Consider the following 24,128-nt stretch of genomic DNA (forward strand, 5'->3'; position numbering starts at 1 on the left):
ATTACCATTCTTTTCTTATTCTTCTTTACTCTCGCTGATCATGCTCTCAGAGTCCTCAATTCTCAACAACATCTCGTAAACTCTTGGTAAATAGTACATTGGATAGTGGCCGCCAAAGTACGCCACTTCTTATTATCCAGCCAAAAACGACATAACACCTCGACCGGATTAACAACAACATCCGAATGGAAACAAGGCAAGTCTATAAACTTTCTATAATATTCATCCGTCGTCATTTTCCTTGTCTCACATTTGCAAATTCTTGCTTACTACCATCACAATATGCCGAAGGAATGAACTTTTCTTAAACAATTCTTTAAACAACTTCCAAACAGTTGTCCTTCCGATATCATCGGATGACATTCCTATCTCCATCAGAATGCAGATTCAACACTTAAAAACTAGGTAGTCATCTTGACTCACTTGTCGGGATGAAGATTCCCTTGACTTTGCATAATCCGAAACGCCTTTTCCTAAATGATTAAGCCATCAGTCTGCTCCCTTAGGTCCTTCATATCCCTAGAGGGATTCAAATTTAACTTATAACCAGTCTCAAAGGTTCCTTTAGATAATAGACTGAATCATAATGGCAATAATTTCCCCCAACTACCATATCAGGGAAATTAGGTTCATCCGAACTACGTGGCTCGCTACGAGGCGGTATCGTTCTGACAGAAGACACTAGGAATTTCTCAAGATGTCCAGAATTGCAACCTAGGCTCTGATGCCAACTGACACATCCCGTCCCGGAAGAGGACATGCTGGCCGTCACGTGAGAGTGACGTAACCATTTACACAGTTCGGAAGCTTAAAGATACAATTATTAAGATGAAACACCCGAGGGTGAGTCCTACTTTTGTGAATTCTGTCAGAACACCGTTGGATTCCTCGTGGCCACCAAAGCTCTGCAATCTAGAACCTGGAGGGGCGCAAAACAAAATTGAGTGGGTCAGTAAAACAAAGTCTTTCGAAAACCTTTTATTTAAAACATTTCTAACCCCTCACCGTAAAAACCTGTATACTTTCCCAGAAAATAGTATATATACATATATATATATATACGCAACATCAAACTCAACTCAATTTCATCAACATAATATCTCAATAATGACATGCCATGCCCAAAATATAATCAGAATGCATCAATATCAATCAGGTGAAATAATATATCAACCGGAGACCCTACAATGGTCCTGTACGGCTGGTTCTAAAGCTCAACATCCCACTCAGCCGGAGTCACCACAGTGACCTATACGGCCTTGCCGGAGTCACCAACTATGACATGTACGGCACTACACTGCACATCACTCGGAACTACGTATAGTAGTCTGTACGATGATAGGTGTAATAATATGCTCTAGTGCTTCTCTCATCAATCATCAGCGCGCATAACTAAGGTCACCCACTAGTCGGAATCACATCTAGTGATCTGTATGACTAGCATGTCGGAACCCTCACATGGTTTGTACGACATCCACCTACTTGGATCCAAGGCGAGCGTGCGGTGTGGTGAATAACAATATAAGCACTAACACCTAGGTGCAGCTTAAGAGCTTTCAATGCAATTAATATAAAATAACTCAGCTGAATAATAATAAAACTCACCTGTGCGTCCACCGCGTCAATTCATATATATAAGCATCAATTATCAATCTAGGTATCTCAACAATTGTATGCATGGCAAATTAATTCATAACTTTCATATAAACGCATTTTCTGGAAAAAATAGTTGTATATAGGTAATACGAAAACAAAACTGCCCACTCACCTGGAGTTCGCCCTACAACTCCCTAGCACAATACGCCAAGGCGTCATGACGATCGGCGCCTAAAACAATAATCAAATCCAACCTCAGAATTCATATCGATAGAATATATAACTTATATAAAATACGTCACTACGTAGTTCGATCCGGAAGATCTACAACTCAGATTTCAAATCCGTAACTTTCAGAGGTCCAAAATATACCTCTAGGACAACCTCCTAAAATTTCATCACCATCCAACGGTCGGATCTCCGTCAATTTCCAAAACTAAGTGACGGTTAACATTTTATTTTATGAACTTACAATTCCAATTCCGGAAGATCCGTAACTCGGATTCCCAATCCGTAAGTTCCTATAATCCTTAAATATTACGTATTACAACATATCAAAGTTTGGTGACGATCCAATGGTCGGATCGTCAATTCACATTTTCACCTATATGCAAAATAACCATAAAACGTTATTTAAAGCACCTAACCAACAATTCGTAATAACTTTCTCATACGGTGCTCAATTTGGGTATATAAATATACCACAGTGATCTACTCGACGTCACGGACGTCGACATATTTTTAGAAAAATTTTAGGAGCCAGCACGCGCCCCCACGCGCCAGGACAAGCACGGGGACACGCGCCCCCACGCGCATCATCCCCAACCTTGGTTCGTCGGACTGGTTTTTCCGGCGGCCATTTTCCGGCGAGTTTTAAAACTCTTCGTTCTCTTTCGTTTTTCACCCATTTTCTTCGTATTTTATATCAAATTGAAGCCCCAAACATGAAGAATCACGATAGACTAGTTTAAGGCTCTAAAAACAAGAAATCTCACCGGAAAATTCCCAAGAATTTCGGACAAAATGGAACCACGTGATCCCGACGTCCAAATCCTTCAAGCGAAGCACTCCGAGCCTCCTTAGGACTTCACTAAGCTCACTACAAGCTTAGAATTCCCTGAAACACGACATTTTACGTGTGCATGAATAGTAACTCAAAAATGGAGGTTCGGGTTCCACATGATTTCGAGGGTTTCACTTCCTAAAACTAGCACCAATGAACTCAGAACGTCGAAAGGATGAAGATGCATACCTTGGTTGCCTCGATCCGTCGAGTTTTTGGAGGATTAGGGTGTGTGTCGTACGTTTTGGGTGTGTGTGTGTGAGAGATCGTGAGGGAGAGAGACAGAGAAGACACGGGGAATGAGAAGGAGAGAGAGGTCCTTTGTGTGGTCCAAACTAATCCACACCATCTATTTTCATCCTAACCATACATAACAAAAATCAAACTTTCAATATTATCCAACTTACTAATATATTTCTTTTACCCTTGCATAATATTTGAACCAATAAAATCTCACACACACGTACCTTAGAACGTCAAGGGGATTTCCGCCATTTCACATTCCCGTCAAAAGTACTTCCGGGACGGGCTGTGACAAATGATGCAGGTACAAATTGGACGCTTATTGAAGATGTTACATTGTGTTCTAACTAGGTTGAAGTTACTCATGATCCTATTACGGGTAATGAGATGCAGTTGCGAGAAATGTGGAGTCTTATTCATACCAATTATCTTGAGAAAATTAGTGGGAAAAGAACCAAATAATTGATGTCTAGTCGTTGGAGAATACTCAGCCAGAATTGATGTCTAGTCGTTGGAGAATACTCAACCAATCGTTTAGTCTTTGGAGAGACGCCTTGACACAAGCTAGTAGTAATCTTTGAAGTGGGGAAAATTTAGTGGATCAGGTAACAATATATTATTTATTTGTTTGTACTATACCCAAATTTACATTAGCTACTTTGATTATAATTATTTCTTCTCCCGCATTGTGTAGACACTTCAAGCACAAGCTTGGAATAATGCCAAAACCAAAAACAAAAACAAATCATTCACCCGGTGGAAATGTTGGAATATTGTCAAAGATTGTCCTAAATTCAGAGTTATGCCTGTCGGTCCAGAAGTTGTCATGAACAACACCCTTCTACACTTTACGTTTGATCATGCCTCGTATGTTCATGAAACCAACACAGAAAAAGTGCCAGAAACGTCCCCTGAACAAGAGTCGGGGTCCACCCGTTATCCTATTAGGCCTCAAGGTAAGAAGGCTTCAAAGAGAAAATGGAGTGCTTCCAAGAATGATAATGCAAAATATATGGAAGAACTTGCTCGCCAAGGTGAATTAACTTTGGCGCGGGAAATGGCTAAATTTGACGCTGATAAGGCTAGATAGGAGATAAAAGCCGCAGCTGTTGAGAGATTATTTCAAGCTAATGAGAGAGAAAGAGAGCTACTTAGGCAAGTAAGGGAAGAGCTTAAAGAAGAAAGAAGGGCACAATAAGATCGTGACATTATGAAGGAGCCTGCAGAGGTGATGTCTCCGAATTCTAAATATTTTTGGAATTCGGAGAAAGCGGACGTGGTGTGAAGGAGGCATGTAAGAGAAGCGAAAGCAAGAGGAGATGGTCCTAGCACCACAAGAGGAGATGATCCTAGCACCACAAATTGGTTAGGTGATGATTTTCCATTCACGAGGGACTAGGGAATTTGTAGTTAATCGAAGCTCATAATTTCCAATCACTTTGGGTTGTAATTTCTTATTTATTGAATAGAGTACTTTTATGTTGTTTCCAATTTATTGAATTTAGTACTTTATATTTATTTAATTTGGTAATTTATTTAAACTAAGAGAACCTTTATTCAAAGGATATAAACACACCGATATAAACATACCAAACAAAATTACAAACACACCAAATCAAAACAAACTCACTAAATGAACTTAAAAAACATACCAAATAAAATTAAATAAACACACCAAATAAAAACAAACACACTAAATGAACTTAAGTTTCTTGAGCTTGTTTCAATTCCCACTGGTGCTCTATCAAGTCAATTTGCTGGGAATTGTGCATATATGGGTCCTGAAGTGCAGTATATTGTTGAATGAGCCTTTCATTGTAACATCCATCCCTTTGTAATGGCTCGTGTTGCATGGGTTCTTCGGTGGTGTCATGAGCACAATATATTTATGTTTTGGAATTGTTCATCGTGTCTGCCTCATATTCATCAACGGCATCATAATCATACTCATCTTCCATAATCACGTTGTGAAGAATGATGTACGTCATGATGGATCGAAGCAACTCTAAATCAAACATTCTGGAAACACCCCTGACAATCGCCCAACGAGCTTGGAGGATACCAAAACAACACTCCATATCCTTCCTACACCCCTCTTAACAGCTTGCAAAGTGTTTTTCCTTTGCACTTTGTGGATGTGGCATTGTTTTGACAAACGATGACCACCTTGGGTAAATGCCATCTGCTAGGTAGTATGGCGCGTGGTACTTATGTCCGTTGACTAAGTACGTGACTCTTGGTGCTTTTCCTTGTAGGACATCGTTGAACACTGGGGATTGGGTAAGGACATTGAGGTCATTTTGAGCTCCGGGAACACTGAAAAAAGCTTGTCAAATCCATGTATCAAATGATGTCATCACCTCCAAAATTATACTTTTTGCTCATTTTATGTCTCCATAAGCTCCTTGCCATGCACTTGGACAATTTTTCCAAGTCTAGTGCATATAGTCGATGCTTCCAATCATCCCAGGAAAACCTCGCATCTCGCATTTCTTTAGAATCCTTTGCAAGTCCATCTCAGTAGGTCTCCGTAGGTACTCTGTAGTGTAGATAGATTCGATTGTGGAGCAAAACCTCATCAGGGACTTAAGAATGGTTGATTTCCCCATCCTTACTATCTCATCCACTTGGTCTATAGATGCTCCATATGCAAGCATCCGCAAAGCAGCAGTAATTTTTTGCTCAGGAAAGAGACCCATAACACCAAAAGCATCCTTCTTTTACACAAAGTAAGAATCATGGTTGCAAACAGCAATCATGATTTTGTTGAACAAATGTCATTCCATTCTAAAACGACGTACAAAGTACGTATCAGGGAATGCACTGTTAGGGACAAAATAATCGTCCAAGAGATCTGTACCTCATCGTTGCCTACTTCTATCAATGTTTGCGGAACGGCTGGGCCTGGAGATCTGAGCCACAGCTTGGATGACTCGATGGAAATGTGAGGCTCTTTGACTTCTTGCTTCGTCATCTCTCATTCTATGCTCCTCATCCTCATCCTCATCCATCTCATTTTCGCCCACCTGAAGATTGATCATTTCTTCCCCTTGCTTAAACAATTCTTTCTCTTGCTCATCGATTGCCCACAACATCCTTGAAGAAGACATTGTAAGAAGAAAGCAGAAACTATGAATAATGATAGATATTTTGATTTTAGTGTGTGATTTCTTAAGATGGATGGTGGGTTATATGGAGGAAAAAGAAAGGATTAGGTTGTAGATAATGCCACGTGACATGCCGTCATTCGTTAAAAATCTGATCGAAATCTATCCTCAAAGATTGTAAACATATTGTGACACATGGCGAGACGTGATTGGTTAAAAATAATATCGGAAATCTATCATTAACGATTCTGAAAAGGTAACGACACGTGGCACAACGACATTGGATAAAAATCTTTTCAAAATCTATCACCAAAAATTATTTTTTCGAATAATGACACGTGGCGCAATGAGAATGATTAAAAATCTTATCTGAAATTACAAATAAAATTATTTTGTATTATTTTATAAAATAAAAATACTAATATTTTATTACCTATTGCTATGGCTATTCAGTTTAGGGGTGTAGATGCAAAAGACAGTTACTGTTCATTAAAGTAGTTACTATTCACTAGGGGGATTCAATAGTAAGTTGACCTAGAGGGCCTTTACAACACTGGAGTTGCTCTAAGATGCATGATGATGTTGTACAAGAGTGATGCAGAAGTACAACTGATGGTGCCATGCTTTTTAGAGAAGAGAAAAGGGCCTTGAGTACAACTGTTTGCTAATGAGGGTTCCATCGTATTGTTGGTAGTTACTGGTAGTTGTGTTTGTTGATTGTTTTATAATTTTCGTACTTATGAGTTATGGAATTTAGATTTCATCTGGATCTAAATTGTGGGATTTTAAGAATCTTTAAATTCTAACCGTTTATCGTACATCGAGTGGTCCGAAGATTTTTTTATTTAAAATTAAATACAAATAATACCTAATGAAAACTGACCACATGATGCATGAAGAACGGCGAGAATGTGACGATTCTTAGGATCCCCACAAAGAGAATCCGGAGAAGATCCTCATCCCGAGATATGAAGGGTTCTAGCTTTAGCTAGTAATGTTGTAGCATTGGAAAGATTTAGTTTTTGTAAATTGCATATACTGTAAGGTAATAATTACTTGCCTTTTGCGGAAGGGTAATACTAGGAGATCAAAATTTCAAACCAAATTTGTAAACCAAATGATGTGGTGGTTGATAATTAAATTATTACTTAAATATTAATTAACGTGCTTATTTCTTATTGATTTGCAAATTTGGTTTAAAAATTGGGTAATGCTAGATAGACTAAATTTGTAGACAAAATTTACAAACTAAATGATGTGTCCTTAATAGATATGAGCATGTTTATCAACATCATTTAAGTAATAATCTAATCATCAACTTACATGTCATTTAGTTTACATAATTTTATCTAAAATTTTGGTCTCTTTGACATTACCCTTAATATTTGGTATTTCTGACATTACCCTTAATATTTGGTCTCTCTAACATTATCTCTCTCATAATGAATGTGGTAAAGGGCCCTCTGATATATTTTTTTTTTGGCGAACTGGATTAAATAACAACCGGGCAAAGATGCCAAAGATACAAAGAAGCCTACCCCAAGGCAAAAGCAAGCAGCAACAACTAAGGAAAAGCAGTACAAAGAGGTAAAGACGAAATCGCACCAAATGCTAAAAATGTCACTCCTCATACTGCCAGGAAGAAATTAATGGGGACAAGGGAGACCATCATTACACAGAACATGAACAAGGGAGGATGGGGGTCTGTTGACCCAAATATTATCACATACCTCCCTACTTTGCCGCGACGCCAGAAGATCCGCAGCCATATTGGCCGATCTTGGAACCCAAGACCAGCGGCAGTCATTAAAAGCCTCCCCCGTTCTTTTGCATCGCGCTAAAATTGGGAAAGCTTCCTAACTGCCCATCGTATCCAAGTCTCGAATACAGGATATGGATTCCTGAGAGTCAGATTCCACGATGACAAAATTCCATCCCATGTTTCTTCCAAACTCACACCCATGCAGCACTGCCAAAGCTTCTGCCACAGCCACAGAAGAGGCTGTGACCCTCATCCTGTTCGCTGCCACAAACCTGCCCGCATCGTCCTGAGCCACAACACCCACAAAACTCGAACCCCCACTCCTTAACCAGCTTGCATCCACATTAATTTTGATAAAACCCACACAAGGTGGAGACCAATGGACATCAGAAGCCGATCCATTGACAAAAATTGGCAAACTAATTACAGTAGCCTGAGTAGATTCCTTGAAGGCAGCCACAGAATGGGTGAGAACTGCAATGATCTGTCGAGGAAAGATAGGTTGTTGATTGAAGAGAAAATTGCATCTTGCCTTCCATATATACCAACATGTTGTAGCAACATATGAAAGCATGTTGTTCCTCACACTTGTCTGCCCATTTACCGAACCAACAATATCACCCAACCAATTAGCCCAAGTTGTGACCACTCCCCTTCGCAAGCCTCTTGTCAACCTTCCCCCAAGCCATACCTCCTCTACCCACGAACATTGGAGAAAAAGATGTACCAATGATTCCTCATACCTATTGCAAATAGGGCAGATTGTTGAAGAAGAGGATCGACGCATAAACAAATTTACTTTCGTGGCCACTGCCTCTTGTAAGGTCTTCCACATAAAAGATCTTATTTTTGGCCGAACCTCAAGCTTCCAAACACACTTCCAAATCTGCTTTGGGATATTGTGCATTCAAATAACATTAATTAACAAATGAATTGGAAGTGATTTTTACGCATGCATTTTAGCATTGACGGTGGCAAAGATAGTGTGAATACCAAAGCCTCAAAGCTGGCGACTAGATTCTAAAGTAGTAAGAAGTAGAGGATGACTGAATGAGGATATATGCTGTGCAGAAAGGGTGGGGAGGGAGGGGCAGCGGTAAGGTTTGAAAGGGGGAGGGGTCTGCCGGCTGGGGTGGAAAAGAGGGGCTGCATTCAAATAGAAATTTTATTAGATGACAGATACCACATAAACACTAATTCTAAACTAGGCCACTGGTGGAGCCACTATGGGCCTAGAGTCAAATTTGGTCTTGAGTTTCTTTTGTCAAAAGAAACTTATTCGAGAAGGCCGACAAAAGCGAGAGAGGAGCTCAATCTGATAATGAAGGAAGAGGATATTTGTAGGATCAACATGGCCGGACTTGTAACAGTCTAACGAGCACTACTAATCAATATCGATATCATTATTTTACTTAAAAGTAAACTTTTCATTGTGGAGATTTTATAAGCGGTATAATAGGTCACTACTAATCAATATAAATATTATATATATTGTTTCTAACTTAACCACTTGTACATCGTAAACACTCAAAACTGAGAGGTTAACAGACCAGTATAGTAACCATTGGGGGTTTTAGGGACCAAACGGATACGAAAACAACAAGATTTAAGTGGTTCACTTGTAAGAATGACTTGTGTCCATTGGAGTAATTTGATATATATTTACTGCGAATTACAATACGTGGATGACAAAACGTGGATGACTCATAAGAAAAAAAAAGTTGCAGTCGGAGGAAGAAGAAGGAAGAAAAAAGAAAAAAAAAACAAAACGTGGATGACATGTGGCGCCCAGTCATTATTCACATGAGCACCACGTCACAATTAACGGCAGATTTAACAGTTTGACTAACGGATGTATAAGACTGTTCCAAAATTTACACTTTAGGTATGAATCTGAGACGAAAAAAACTTGATGTACTAAATGTTGAAAACCACGAAGCATGAATGTAGTAACCAGTCTTTTACCCTTTATTCTAAATCAAAATTTACAATATTTGGAGATTTATCAAAAAAAAAAAGGAAAACTAATGAAAAGGGCTTGAAAACTTTGAGTTTTAATGATAAGGACAAAATAAAGGGTAAAATGAATAATATCAGGTTTGACTTTTTAGTGTAAAAATGTGATTTTTTTGTTAATACAATATTTGGAGATTTATCAAAAAAAAAAAGAAAACTAATGAAAAGGGCTTGAAAACTTTGAGTTTTAATGATAAGGACAAAATAAAGGGTAAAATGAATAATATCAGGTTTGACTTTTTAGTGTAAAAATGTGATTTTTTGTTAAAATGAACAGTACCGCGGGCTTTTCATTAAAACTCCCAAAAAAAAATACAATATTAAGAATATATCAATCATTTTTATCCTAATTAACAATAGATTAAAGACATTTGTTTCAGTGCTGCATCGTTAATTGGCTCATATACAGTCCCCTTATTCTCTGCCTTAAGATATGCATCCTCAACGATAAGTTTAGCAAACTCGTCGGCTACCTGATTCCCCAGTTAGAAGTTGTGAAAGAAAAGGAAAGGACACCAACATATTACTACAGTAAAACATTGTTATCATCAATAATACAAGTCGGCTATGCTCGAGAAAGGATCTTTGCTGGATCATTTTTTAGGGATTTAAGAGTTTTGTGATCGTGATCGTTTATCATACATCATGCAATCAGTTGTTATTAAGTATAATTTATATTTATTTTTACATTTTAAATTTTAAAATAATTTCTAACTATGTATGATGAACAATTACGATCACAGAATTTCTAAAATTCCCAAAAGATAATCCGGTGAGGAATCTTTTCCATGCGCGAGGACTTTAGAAAACCAAAAAGTTCCCCTCAAAGTAAACATTCTTTTTTCTCTTTTCGTAGAAACCAAAGCAGCTTCCGTTGTATTTTGCTTTCGGCCGAGCGTTTCTTTTTGGTCAGTACAGTAGGCCATGGACTTTTTCTTATTAAAATTATGAGAAAGATTTATAGGGAACGATTTTACTTGTAACATTCTCTATCCATTAATATATTGTTAAATGTAAATTTTTCTCCACATGATATATTATTAATCGGGAGGCCACGTGACAATAAATCTGTTTCATATAAGTTGCTTTTCAATCAGTATAACAACTTATTATCAAACCTTTTTAATCCACATGGTTCACCACTAATATCATTGATATTGTCCAAATTTAATCACATGTTAATAGGTGATTACAAAAGTACTCAGTGATGTTAGAAGTGGACGTCTAACATATAAACTATATATTACTTTGCTATATTTTCAATATAAAACTCTATTCTTTAACACTTATATATTACGAGTACACTGTCATAATGATGTGCTAATAATATAAGAGTACATAAAAATAAACTAACACATAGTTTTATATTACAATACGGAACTCTACCATAGTGGTGTATTCGTGAATACAAATATTTCTCCAAATGCAGGGAAAACATTGTGCAAGACAAGACGATAGTTTATGATTCAACGCTAACCAAGTAAACTAATTTATATCATCATCGTAATCTCAACGCTAACCAAGTAGTTCGATGGTTATTATGGAGAAAACGCGTTGTGTTTAGAAGTCACCGCTGCCTAGTAGTAATTTATTTCCTTCTTTCCCTAACCTTGTCTTTCTTTAACACCTTCCTTAGCCCTTTCTTAATGGTTGGATTATGATATATAATTTAATATTTACAAAGATGGGATATGTTCCTTGGTATATATTAGCCTCAACCCGCATAACTCTTTTCCATGCATTTTGCAGAACATTCACATAGCCATGAACACCTCTCTGCTGACTTCTTCAAGCTGCATAAACCCTAGTACCAGTGCTGCAGCTGCTAAGCCTAAACCTTCTTTTCTAAATTGTCATGCACGCAAAGCCACTAAAATTTCATGCAGACCCACGAATTGTTACGAGGGCGGTAGTACTAGTCATACCAATTTCTACAAGCTACTTAGCTTGAGTCCGAATACTAAAACGAGCAAAGACGAGATCAAGCGAGCTTACAGAAGCATGGCGCTTCGCTATCATCCAGATGTATGTCATGATCAACAAAATTCCAATATTTTAACCGAGCGATTTGTGCAACTGAACGAGGCTTACAAGACGCTATCAGATCCTCTGTTGCGTGATGAATACGATTACGAGTTGGGTTTGAAAGATTATTGTAACAATAGTTGTAGTAGGAGGAGCACCTTCACATACAGTATGGATAATTCTGTCAGAAATAATCAAGGTGCACAAAACAGATGGAGTCAACAAATTCTTGAGTTGAAGAGAAGGTCGCAAAAGGAAGGATCATGGGCCAGCAGAATGAGGAGAGCTCGCGCCATTGACTAGTTACTCTTATCACCTCATTTCATAATTTCATTCATTCACTTATTTCCTTTTTACTAAATTCTTGGACCAATTCTGTACTTGCTAAATATTCTTGATCAAATTGAGCCCGTAAAATTATTGGGCCGATCTACTTCTATACGAATTTATTTTTTTCTTATTTTATATTGTTAATATTCTTTAGATTTACAATTCAATGTAAAATGCATTGAGTGAATTGGCTTTACATAATAACAAATTTAGAACACAGTTTTACACAAGATTTGACACAAGTTTTAAGCCGTTAAATTATCCTATTATTAATGGTTAAGATTTAACCTTATAAGACAATTAATTTGATATTTTTGTTGGAATTGTTGGATCGCCGGGCCCGTCCCACTCTAACAAGACCGATACTGTCCCCACTTAACCACCTGCACAATCCTCAGGTGTGGGGTTTTATCAAAAGGCCTCGGTATTAGTTAGAGTGGGGTAATACTATTTAAACTTCTTTAGTTTTCTTCACCCCACCGATGTGGGAAGGTTTAACACTCCCCCTCACGTGTAACCTCATTTAGTGGTTCACACGTGGAGATCCACATCAGTAATTGAAACTCAGAGGTCGGCTCACGTTGGGCCCACTTGTTTTCAATTGGAACTCAGCGGTCGTTTCTATATTAAGAGTTTAGACTTGTTTCCTTCCGGGTGGTGACAAGCTCATTGGCTTGCACACAAGCTCGTTGGCTTGCACGGGCCCGCAACCGTGGACTCTGATACCATGTTGGAATTGTTGGATCGCCGGGCCCGTCCCACTCTAACAAGACCGATACTGTCCCCACTTAACCACCTGCACAATCCTCAGGTGTGGGGTTTTATCAAAAGGCCTCGGTATTAGTTAGAGTGGGGTAATACTATTTAAACTTCTTTAGTTTTCTTCACCCCACCGATGTGGGAAGGTTTAACAATTTTTAAATAAAAACATACATTAGAAATAAAAATATGAAACATTTTTTTTAATTATGACTCTGATTCTCTCTCCCAATCCCATTAACTTTCCATTTCTTTCTTTTCTTTTGCTTTCCTATGAGAATATCCAGCAATTTTGGTCATTTGAGATTTGGTTGCCTGATCAGTTAGTCACATTAGGCTGCCATTTTGAAATTACGTTCTTGTAGCTTCCTGTTCTGTTTGTTTGCGCCTTCTCTTAATATCTCCAAAATTTCCTGAATCCAGCTCTTGTATCTGGTAAGCTAATTAAATGGGCTCATTCATGAATCTTAAGACTGCGTCTTCTGAATTCTGGAAAATCGTATGAGATTTGTATTCCTTTGAGGCGTTTCTGGGGTAGTGAATTCTGCATTTGATAGGAATGTCATTTAATTGTGTAATCAAAATGGCATCACTTAAATCACTTGTTCTGATGTTTATCTTTCCGGACTCGTCTAGCAACCTTACTGGAACCAAACCATGCCACAACCATTTGAACCTTCTCATCCCTTGCTTCCTTGTATTGGCATGAACTCTAGTAACCTTACTGGAAAAGATCTTCCAGGCTCATCTACTGCAAAAGAAATTTCGATCCATAGTTGTTCCATCTCTGAAAATCCAATATGAAGGATTGCCTACGTGGGGATGCTCTTCCTTGGCCTGCAATGGTGAACAAAAACTGGAGAAGGAGAACCATTGAGAGTTTTCTTACTTGATTAACTTTTGAAATTTGCACCATATAAGGCTTGATTGATTATTGTGCATTTAATTGTTATTTTGTATATAAGTTACAAAAAGTAATAATAATTTCTTATAAAGGAAAATTAATAATAATTAATTAGCTATCAGATTAAGTCTTAACTAACAGTAGGATAATCATAGAGGAAAATTAGGTTCATATCATTCTTTTTGTTACTCCATTGATTAAAATCCTATTCATTTTCAATTTTTAATCAAGGTCATTGGGTATTAATAACATCATTAATTATTTGAATAATAAAATATTTTTATTTTTAAATATATTTCTTTAGTGTTAAAAATGTTACAATTAGTATATTTATATTTATGGCTAAATTTTTTGTCATATATTTTTATTTTTAGTTTGTACCTATTTTTAATTTGCAAATATTTTTTAATTTGTACCAATTTTATTTTCATTTTTAATTTGTACCCATATATTAGTTTCTTTTTGTGCCCAATGTTTTAAACTTTTATTTGTGTTTGTACCAATGTGTATACCGTCACGTGACATTGTATATTTAATCAAGGGTAAAAGACTGTTTACTACCCTCATGTTTTGTGGTTTTCAACATTTAGTACATCAAGTTTTTTTCGTCTCAGATTCATACCTAAAGTGTAAATTTTGGGACAGTCTCATACATCCGTTAGTCAAACTGTTAAATTTACCGTTAATTGTGACGTGGCGCTATGACTGGGCGCCACGTGTCATCCACGTTTTTTTTTTCTTTTCTTTTTTCTTCTTTTCTTCTTTCTTTTGCAATTTTTTTTCTTCCTCCTTCTCCTTCCTTCCTCCTTCCTCCTTCTTCCTTCCCTTTCTTCTCCTTCTTCCTTCTTCTTCCTTCTCCTTCTCCTTCTTCCTCCGAATCTGGGGAAGTTTTTTTTTTTTTTTCTTCTTTCTTCTTCTTCCTCCGACTACAACCTTTTTTTTTTTTTTCTTCCTCCTTCTTCCTTCCCCTTCTTCCTTCTTCTTCCTCAAATTTGGGGAAGATGAAGGTTTTTTTTTTTTTTTTGAGGAAGATGAAGAAGAAGGAAGAAAAAAAAAAAGTTGCAGTCGGAGGAAAAAGAAGAAGAAGAAGGAGGAAGGAGGAGGAAGAAGAAGAAAAAAAAACCTTCATCTTCCCCAGATTCGAAGGAAGAAGAATGAAGAAAAAAAAGAAGGGGAAGGAAGGAGGAAGGAATGAGAAGAAGGAGAAGAAGGAGGAAGAAAAAAAAAACCTTCATCTTCCCCAGATTTGGAGGAAGAAGAAGAAGGAAGAAGAAGGAAGAAGGAGGAAGAAGGAGAAGAAGGGGAAGGAAGAATGAGGAATGAAGAAGGAGAAGGAAGAAGACAAAAAAAAAAAAAAGTTGCAGTCGGAGGAAGAAGAAGAAGAAGAAAGAGGAAGAAGGAGGAAGAAGAAGAAAGAAGAAAAAAGAAAAAAAAAATTCCCCAACTCGGAGTAAGAAGGAAGGAGGAAGGAAGGAGAAGAAGGAGAAGAAGGAGGAAGAAAAAAAAAAACCTTCATCTTCCCCAGATTTGGAGGAAGAAGAAGAAGGAAGAAGAAGGAAGAACGAGGAGGAAGAAGAAGGAAGAATGAGGAAGAAGGAGAAGAAGGGGAAGGAAGAAGGAGGAAGGAAGAAGACAAAAAAAAAAAAAGTTGCAGTCGGAGGAAGAAGAAGAAGAAGAAAGAGGAAGAAGGAGGAAGAAGAAGAAAGAAGAAAAAAGAAAAAAAAAATTCCCCAACTCGGAGTAAGAAGAAGAAGAAGGAGAAGGAAGAAGGAAGAAGAAGGAAGAAGGAGAAGAAGGGGAAGGAAGAAGGAGGAAGGAAGAAGGAGAAGGAGGAAGAAAAAAAAGTTGCATAAGAAGGAAGAAGAAGAAAGAAGAAAAGAAAAAAAAAGTGGATGACACGTGGCGCCCAATCATGGCGCCACGTCACAGTTAACGGCAGATTTAACAGTTTGACTAACAGATATATGAGACTGTCTCAAAATTTACACTTTAGGTATGAATCTGAGACGAAAAAAACTTGATGTACTAAATGTTGAAAACCACAAAACATAAGGGTAGTAAACAGTCTTTTACCCTTTAATCAATGATAAAAAAATTACATATGGTATATTTATGTTTTATGCCTAAACTTTGTATCATATATTTATATTTTTAGTTTGTACCCACTTTTAATTTGCAACATTTTTTTTTTAAATTTGTAGTATTTTCTTTTTAGTTTTATTTTGTACCCATGTATTAATTTCTTTTAGCACCTATATTTTAAAAAAATTCATTTGTACTCATAATTTTTTAATCTTTTATCTGTACCCTAATTTATTTATAATGTACCAATTCTTCTTTATTAATGTACCACTTTGTTATATGTGAAATGTCCAATTTTTTTAACACTATGGATACATTCTTTTGCCATTTATTATTTCTTATTTTTAAATAGTTTTTATCCATTTATTAAATCAAAATGTTTGAATTTTTTTATTGTAACCGTTTATGACACACCCCGACTGAGATCGAAGCATGCTGGCCGTCACGTGAGGGTGACGTAGCTATGTGCACAGTGCAGAAGTAATAAAGATAAGAAATATACGAATAAATAAAAACCGAAAGCTACTAATGTGCACTAATAAACAGGAATTGCTAAGAGTGAAATACAAGTGTAAATACTCATAATCAGAGCATAGAAAGTCTAGGTGCAGTCCAGTATGACAAGTACTAGTTATATAGTACCAAAATATATCCTACAAATATTTTATTCTGTCAGAACTGCCGAGATCCTTAATGCCACCAACTGCAAGTCTACCTAAAACTTGTAGGGGCGCAAAAACAGAAAATGTGAGTGGGCAAAAACAAATGTTTTTCAAAACCATTTCATCATTAAAATGCTCTAACCCCTCGCCGTAAAACATGTATAAATTTTCCCAGAAATAGAATATAAATATATACATCTATATATATATATATATACACACACACAATTCATGCTTCACATATTCATAATCATAAGTATACCATGCCAAATATAAAACAGAATAAGTAACTCAGGTAAAAATATATTCATGGAAAATAATATATTAGCCGGAACCCTTGCAGAAGTCTGTACAACTGAATTTATAGCTCATTAGTCAATCTAGCCGGAGTCACTACAAATGACCTATACGGCACTACACTGCACACAAGTCGAAACCACTAAAAAGGTTTGTATGACAAGACTGGGTGTAATATAGCTATACTCAATGCTACGCACTCATGATAGCTATGCAATAAATCGCCTAAGAGTCGGAACCACCTATGATGGTTTGTACGACAAGACTGTGCACCTAAATTGGATCCAATGTGAGCATAGAGTGCGGGAGGTGACATTATAAACAGGCATGTACCATATCTCTGGCTAAATCATTAACACTGGGGTGCAGGTTTATGAGCTCAAGTTTCCCAATTAATCACAACCGTTCAATACACATTCGCAATTCATAAACTCACATAGAACTTACCTGAGCGCCCACAGCACCAAATCACATTTATGCATACAATTCTAACTCATGGTTTAAGCATAAATCAATAGGCATGGCATTTTCAAAGCATAACTCATTTAAATGCATTTTTGGGAAAATATCAAGCATATACGTATATACTTAAAACCAAAAGCCCACTCACTAGTATGTCGAAGGGTCGTAGCCCCCGAGTCGCCCTTGACTGCGCTCATCCTCGGGATAAGTTTCCCCTATATGTGAAACAACTATAAAAACGTTAATTTAAAGCACATAACCAATACTAGTTAATAACTTCTCATACATTGCTCAAATGGGATATTTGAATATACCAACGTGATCTACACAACCACACGAACATCCCTATATTTTTAGAAAAATTTTCCGACCCCTCACGCACCGCCATGCTCCGGCTAAGGCACTGCCAAATGCGTTACCCACGCGCGGGCACGTGCCTAGCACATTGACGGCATCAATTAATGTGTCAGGAATATTCCGTCTAAAAACTAACGGCGTTACCTTCCGCCGTTAGCATATTCCGTCAAAACTGACGGAATATGCTTCTTTTTCCCCGACGAGTCACTAGACGCCGGCGACTGTTCGCCGGTTTCTGGAAAAATTTCTAACCTTAATTTCTCTCTCATTTTAACACCAAACTTCAAGAAACTTGAACCATTTTGAAGATCTCACCAAGACGAACAAAACCATATCTGAGTCGAGCCCTGAAACCACTAGAAACTCGCAGGAAAAAGCCTCGATATTCCGGCAAATCTTAAAACCCGTTGTTCTCGATGATTTGACTTCCCATTTCTTCCAACGAACCACTCCGAGCTTCGTGAGAACCTCCTAAAGCTTCAGGTGAGCTTGAAATCCCAAAAAACACACGATTTTACGATTGCATGAATAGAGACAAAAATCGGGTTAGGGTTTTCACGAGTTTTCAAAGAAGTTCTTACCTAAAAATGGTACCATTCAACTCGTATGAACCTCAGGAACACAATGGTGTCCTTTGAACCTTCGATCTGTGCGTGTATGGTTGGTTTTGAAGTTCGTCCGTACAAAGTTGACTGAAACAGAAGAAAATCGAGAGGGAGGAGAGAGAGAGTGCACGGGAAGGAGAGAGAGATAGGGAGTTGGAGTGTGTGTGGTCCAAAATTGTCCACTTCAACCAACCAACCAAAACAAAAATACAACTTAATTCCAATTAGTTCCACATACTTAGGAAAATAACTTGGACCTAAACCTAAGTCATGTACGCACACCACTACCCACGTTTAAGGGTAAAATTGTCATTTCACATCATCGATAAAATTATCCCAGGACGGGCTGTGACAATCTACCCACCTTATAAAATTTCGTCCTCGAAATTTATACAATCATACAATCCACTAATAATCATAAAATAGGCGTGGATACATCTCTCTCATCCGGCCTTCTGTCTCTCAAGTAGCTTTTTCCACTGAATGATTTCTCTACAAAATCTTCACTAAACACATAGTTTTATTTCTCAGAACCTTGTCTTTCCAATCCAAGATAGTCACTATTTGTGGATAAACAAATAACTATGGTTGGTCTATCAATTAAGAGTAATGCTAGTAAGACCAATTTAATTAAATCTTTGGTCTCCCTAGCACATCTTTATCCTAAATTAATTAAATCTTAACTAGCAGCGTGCACATACTCTAGATTTGTGAGAAGTTAAACCGTTTTAAAAAATAGAGACACCTAAATGGGTTGGGCATTAGTGGGTTTGCTGACTAACCTGACCAATCCAACCAAAATGGTTTGGGTTGCATTGGATTGTACATTTCAAAAATCCTTTTCCAATAAAAAATATGACCACTTGTTCAATAGGTAAGTTGGTTGGGTAGAAGCATAGTCTGAAATATCGATAATATCGACGAAATATCGAGGATATTTCGGTTTTTTCGAATCACGGATATTTCGGAACATATCCATGTACATATCGTACAAATATCGACAATATCGATGATATCGACGATAATATTGGAAAATATCGATGTAAAGGAAGGAAAAAAAAAAAAAAGAAGGGAAAAAAGGGAAAAAGGGAGGAAAAAAAACACGAAGGGGATTTGAACCCCTCCCATTTTACTCCTCCAACACCGTAACCACCATATATCACTTATGTTTTAGTCATAATATGCTAAAATATTTATATTTATATGAGTGGCATGTTAACAATTACATGCAAAACTATTTTGGGGATTTATCGTTTGATGAATACTCTTCACAATAAACTTAGTCTACACATAGAGATGATGAAGATAGTGAAATTTTTGAATCTCATAGGAACTTTATGTGGTACTAAATCACTCATGTATCTTACCATGCAATGTATAAAGTGTAAAATATTGTAGTAAATCATTATATATAAATGATTATGGTGTGTTTAATCTATTTTTCATTAATTACTACATATCCGGCCTTCTGTCTCTCAAGTAGCTTTTTCCACTGAATGATTTCTCTACAAAATGTTCACTAAACACATAGTTTTATTTCTCAGAACCTTGTCTTTCCAATCCAAGATAGTCACTGGTTCCTCATCATAAGTCAAATCCGGATTAATTTCCAAAGGTTGAGGAGGAATCATATGTGAAGGATCTGCAACAAAATGACGAAGCATCGAAACATGAAACACATCATGCACTTTGGACAACTCTGGAGGCAACTCAAGCTTGTAAGCAACCTCACCGACTCGCTCGGTGATCATATATGGTCCAATATACCTAGGACTCAGCTTGCCTTTTTTTCCAAACCGCACAATACATTTCCATGGTGATAGCTTCAGAAATACCCAATCACCTACATTATACCTCCAGTCAGTGGCATGCTTATCTGCTAAACTCTTCTGTTGATCCTGGGCCGTTTTCAGGTTATACTTAATTACCTGAACATTTTGAGTAGTCTCCTCCACTATCTCAAGACCCACTAAAACTCTTTCACCCACTTCTGACCAGCATAATGGCGTTCGACAAGACTTGCCATAAAGTGCCTCAAAATGTGCCATACCAATACTCGAATGGTAACTGTTGTTGTAGGCGAACTACATCAAATCCAAACAATCATGCCAACCATCGCCAAACTGCAGCACTGAAGATCTTAACATATCCTCTAACGTTTAAATGGTTCTCTTAGATTGCCCATCAGTCTGAGGATGATATGCCGTACTATAAAGTAATCTCGTACCAAGAGCTTCCTGGAATGCTACCCAAAACTTGAAAGGAAATCTAGGATCCCGATTCGAGATAATATCAACTGGAACACTATGTTACTTTGCGATCATCGATATGAATAACTTAGCTAATTGGCTTAATGGATATTTTTCCCTCATTGGAATAAAGTGTGCTGACTTAGTAAGCTAATCAATTATCACCCAAATGCCGTCATAACCATTTTGTGTACGAGGAAGGTTGTACACAAAATCCATGGTGATATTTTCCCATTTCCACTGTGGAACGGGAAGTGGCTGCATCAACCCAAACGGCTTCTTCCTTTCAGCTTTAACCTATTGGCAAATGGCACACCTACTCACATATTCGACAATTTCTCTTTCATATCCGGCCAATAATAAAATGGTCGAATGGTATGATACATCTTGGTACCTCTTAGATGCATTGCATATGCCGAAATATGCGTTTCATCAAGGATTTCTTTCTTTAACTCTACATTATTCGGCACATACATTCTACTTTCCTGCATAAGCATACCATCAGTTTCTCGAATTCTGAAATCTTTCTTCTTCCCCTAATTCCTTGCTTGAATTATTTCCTGGGTCTCTTAATCATTCATCTGGGCCTCGAGCACACGATCAATTAAGATTGGCCTAACTTAAAAATTAGCAAGGAAGGCTTCCCCTCTATCTTCTACTCCTAACTCCACTCCAGTGGACCTCAAATCCGTAAGAAGAGGAACATGACAATCATAGATGGCATTAAGTCTAGCTGGAGTCTTCCTATTAAGTGCATATGCCAATGCATTTGCCCGACCAGGGTGATACTCAATCGTACAATCGTAATCACTAAGTAACTCAATCCACCTGCACTGCATTAGCATATAACTGGTGTTCCCTCAAACTTTTCAACACCAATTTAAGATGTCTAGCTCTATTCTAGTCTTAGAGTATACCAGAATATCGTCGATAAAGACAATGACAAACCTGTCCAAATATGGCTGGAATACTCGATTCATTAAATCCATAAAAGCTGTTGGTGTATTAGTTAACCTGAATGGCATCACAAGAAACTCATAATGACCATATCGAGTCCTGAATGCGGTCTTAGGGACATCTTTACTTCTAATCTTCAACTGGTAGTAACCAGACCTCAAGTCAATCTTAGAAAACACACAGGCACCTCGGAGTTGATCAAACAAATCATCTATACGAGGTAACGGATAACGGTTCTTAATTGTTACTTGATTCAATTGCTTGTAATCAATGCATAGTCTCAAGGTTCCGTCTTTCTTCCTCACAAATAAGATTGGACCTCCCGAGGGTGAAGTACTAGGCTGAATAAATCCTTTATCCACTAATTCTTGCAACTGAACTTTCAATTCCCTTAATTCAGTAGGAGCCATTCTATAAGGAGTCAAAGATATATGATTCGTACCTGGAAGAAGATCAATAACGAACTCCACATCTCTATCTGGCGGTAATCCAGGCAAATCATCAGGAAACACATTCGGAAAATGCTTGACCACACGTATATCCTCCACACTACTAGGAGTATTATCATTCAACACCACATGAGCCAAATATCCTTGACAACCTTTCCACAACAATCTTTTAGCTTTCAGGGCAGAAATAACACCATGCCTCACCCCGCTAGGCTCTCTTACAAATGTAACTTCAGATAATCTAGGACGATGGAAAGTAACTGCCTTTCCATAGCAATTTATCTTGGCACGATTATAATGTAAGCAATCAGTGCCCAAAATCACATCAAAATCAACAATGTCTAACGGAATAAGGTTTTATGAAAACACATACTAAAACATTTATCAACATACTAATCCCCAGGTTTTATGAAAACACATATATATCATGATAAACATAGGTTTTCTGAAACCTAGCATGTCGTGCAATGTCTCAAATCATAAATTGTATATATAATAATCACTAGTGAATTGTCCAATAACCCCCAGGCCCCATGCCGGCTCCCTGTCCCTGTGCTAAATAGCCAGAGGAAACACACTCCAGGCCCTATGGCAACACCAAACCGTCGCCCAGGACGGACTAGAATCTATCCCTACGTTCCGTAGCAGAAAGGACCACTAGGTAAGTACAAAACCATTAAACATATATATATATATATATATATATATATATTGAAAAGCAACTTCATAGTATAAGGTCATCCATCATCTATACTATAAAGAGGTGTTCGAAACATGTTCTCAATATCATATTGTCATTCATTGGATATTCTATAAGAACATGGGTTATAGGAAAAATAGTAATAATTCAAACTAGCCTCAGTAAGCATGTTATCTCATAAAACATTTCATAAAACGTAATCATTAAATCATGCTTTTCATGTTTGCATTTCTATTGTTAAAACATGCATTTTTAGAAGGGGTCCACTCACAGTACTTAGCTGCCAAAGAGCCATGCAACTAGCGAAGACAGAAACGCCACAAATAATTGCCCCTAAACACATAAAGGGTCCAATTAATAAAACTTATATAATAGCAATTGAATTTGGGAAAACATACATTGGAAACGGATTCAGGATGTCGAATTACCCTAAGAAGGGTCTCGGTTAAATTTTGTAAAAGTCAATAGAATATTCCCTGATAGAATATTTCGTAATGGAATATTCCCCAAAAAGGGTTTGTACTGGTTAGGGTTTAGGGCTTAGGTCTAGGTGGTTTAGGTTTAGGTTTAGGATAAAGGGTTAATGGGTTTAGGTTAATGAGTTTGGGAATTGGGTTGATAAAAGGCCTAGGGTAAATAATTGGGTTAATGGGTTAAGGGTTTTCTAATTTAAAAAGGGTTTTGGGTTAATAGGTTAGAGGATTGGGGTTTTGGGTTACTCGGGCCGAAGGCCCTAAAGGAGAAAGGGCCAAAGCCTTATGGTTTTTGAGAAACAAAAATAAAACCAAACTAAATTTGGTTTTGGGCTTTAACCTACAAGGCCCAAAGGCCTTTAAAACAAAAAAACCTAAAAGGGTTGGGTTGGGCTTGGCAAGAAAGGCCCAAAGGCCTGGTTGGGTTGCTGCTCGCCAGAGCTAAACGGAAGGGAAGGCCGGATTTCGGCCGGAAAGTTGGACAAACTTTAAATGCTCATAACTTTGTCAATACTCAACGAAATTGAGTGAAACAAAAATGAAAGTTGTAGTTCTCGACGAGACGAAGAGAATGGTACCTTACAAGATGTCTAACGCACCGTGGTTTGGCCGGAAAACTCCTTAAAAACCATTGAGGTCGCAGGAAACTGGGTAAGTTTCAAATGGATATAACTTCTTCAATACTCAACGTAATTGGTTGAAACAAAAAGAAAAGTTGTAGTACTTAGTGAGACGAAGAGATTTATACCTTGTACACATGCCAACTCACAGTGGTTTGGCCGGAAATTGCCTCGAAAGTAGCAGTCTGCGTCGGAGCTCGTGTACGGGGCTTCATGGTTCAACTTCCAAGATGCCAAGACTATGGTTGAGTTTGTAGTGACGAGATAAAGACGATGGCGATGTTGAAATTGTGATTTGATGATGATTTTAGGATATGGGTTATGAGTGTGGCACGGTGAAGGATAAGAAGAAAGAGAGAAAGTGAGGGAGAGTGACGGGAAAGAGAGGGAAGAAGGAGACCAAAAAGGGG

The 24,128-nt window shown here is 37.6% G+C and overlaps 2 protein-coding genes across 2 annotated transcripts; one reads left to right on the plus strand and one right to left on the minus strand.

The window, feature by feature from the left end:
• Positions 1 to 11,551: 11,551 nt before the first annotated feature.
• On the plus strand, positions 11,552 to 12,115 carry LOC103416348 (chaperone protein dnaJ 20, chloroplastic-like). The gene has a single exon (XM_008354605.3). It carries the CDS (start codon positions 11,552 to 11,554, stop codon positions 12,113 to 12,115), a length of 564 nt encoding a protein of 187 aa, XP_008352827.1.
• A 7,660-nt stretch (positions 12,116 to 19,775) lies between these two features.
• Positions 19,776 to 23,933, minus strand: LOC139192001 (uncharacterized). The gene is made up of 5 exons (XM_070813046.1): positions 23,847 to 23,933; positions 21,468 to 22,207; positions 21,179 to 21,347; positions 20,685 to 20,816; positions 19,776 to 20,354 (listed from the first exon to the last, which is right to left on the minus strand). The coding sequence occupies exons 1-5, from the start codon at positions 23,931 to 23,933 to the stop codon at positions 19,776 to 19,778; spliced, it is 1,707 nt and encodes a 568-aa protein (XP_070669147.1).
• Between the last annotated feature and the right edge of the window lie 195 nt (positions 23,934 to 24,128).

This window comes from Malus domestica, chromosome 15 (assembly GCF_042453785.1).
Source record: "Malus domestica chromosome 15, GDT2T_hap1".
Taxonomy (NCBI): Eukaryota; Viridiplantae; Streptophyta; class Magnoliopsida; order Rosales; family Rosaceae; genus Malus; species Malus domestica.

What these genes read in the sequence shown, in the direction of transcription:
- LOC103416348 (XM_008354605.3), top strand. Translation starts at nt 11,552, where the DNA reads ATGAACACCTCTCTGCTGACTTCTTCAAGCTGCATAAACCCTAGTACC.
- LOC139192001 (XM_070813046.1), bottom strand. Translation starts at nt 23,933, where the DNA reads ATGAAGCCCCGTACACGAGCTCCGACGCAGACTGCTACTTTCGAGGCA. An exon ending in TTCCAGCCATATTTGGACAG is followed by an intron (nt 21,348 to 21,467) that starts GTTTGTCATTGT and finishes AATGCAGTGCAG; the next exon opens with GTGGATTGAGTTACTTAGTG. An exon ending in CCACTGGAGTGGAGTTAGGA is followed by an intron (nt 20,817 to 21,178) that starts GTAGAAGATAGA and finishes ATTTGCCAATAG; the next exon opens with GTTAAAGCTGAAAGGAAGAA.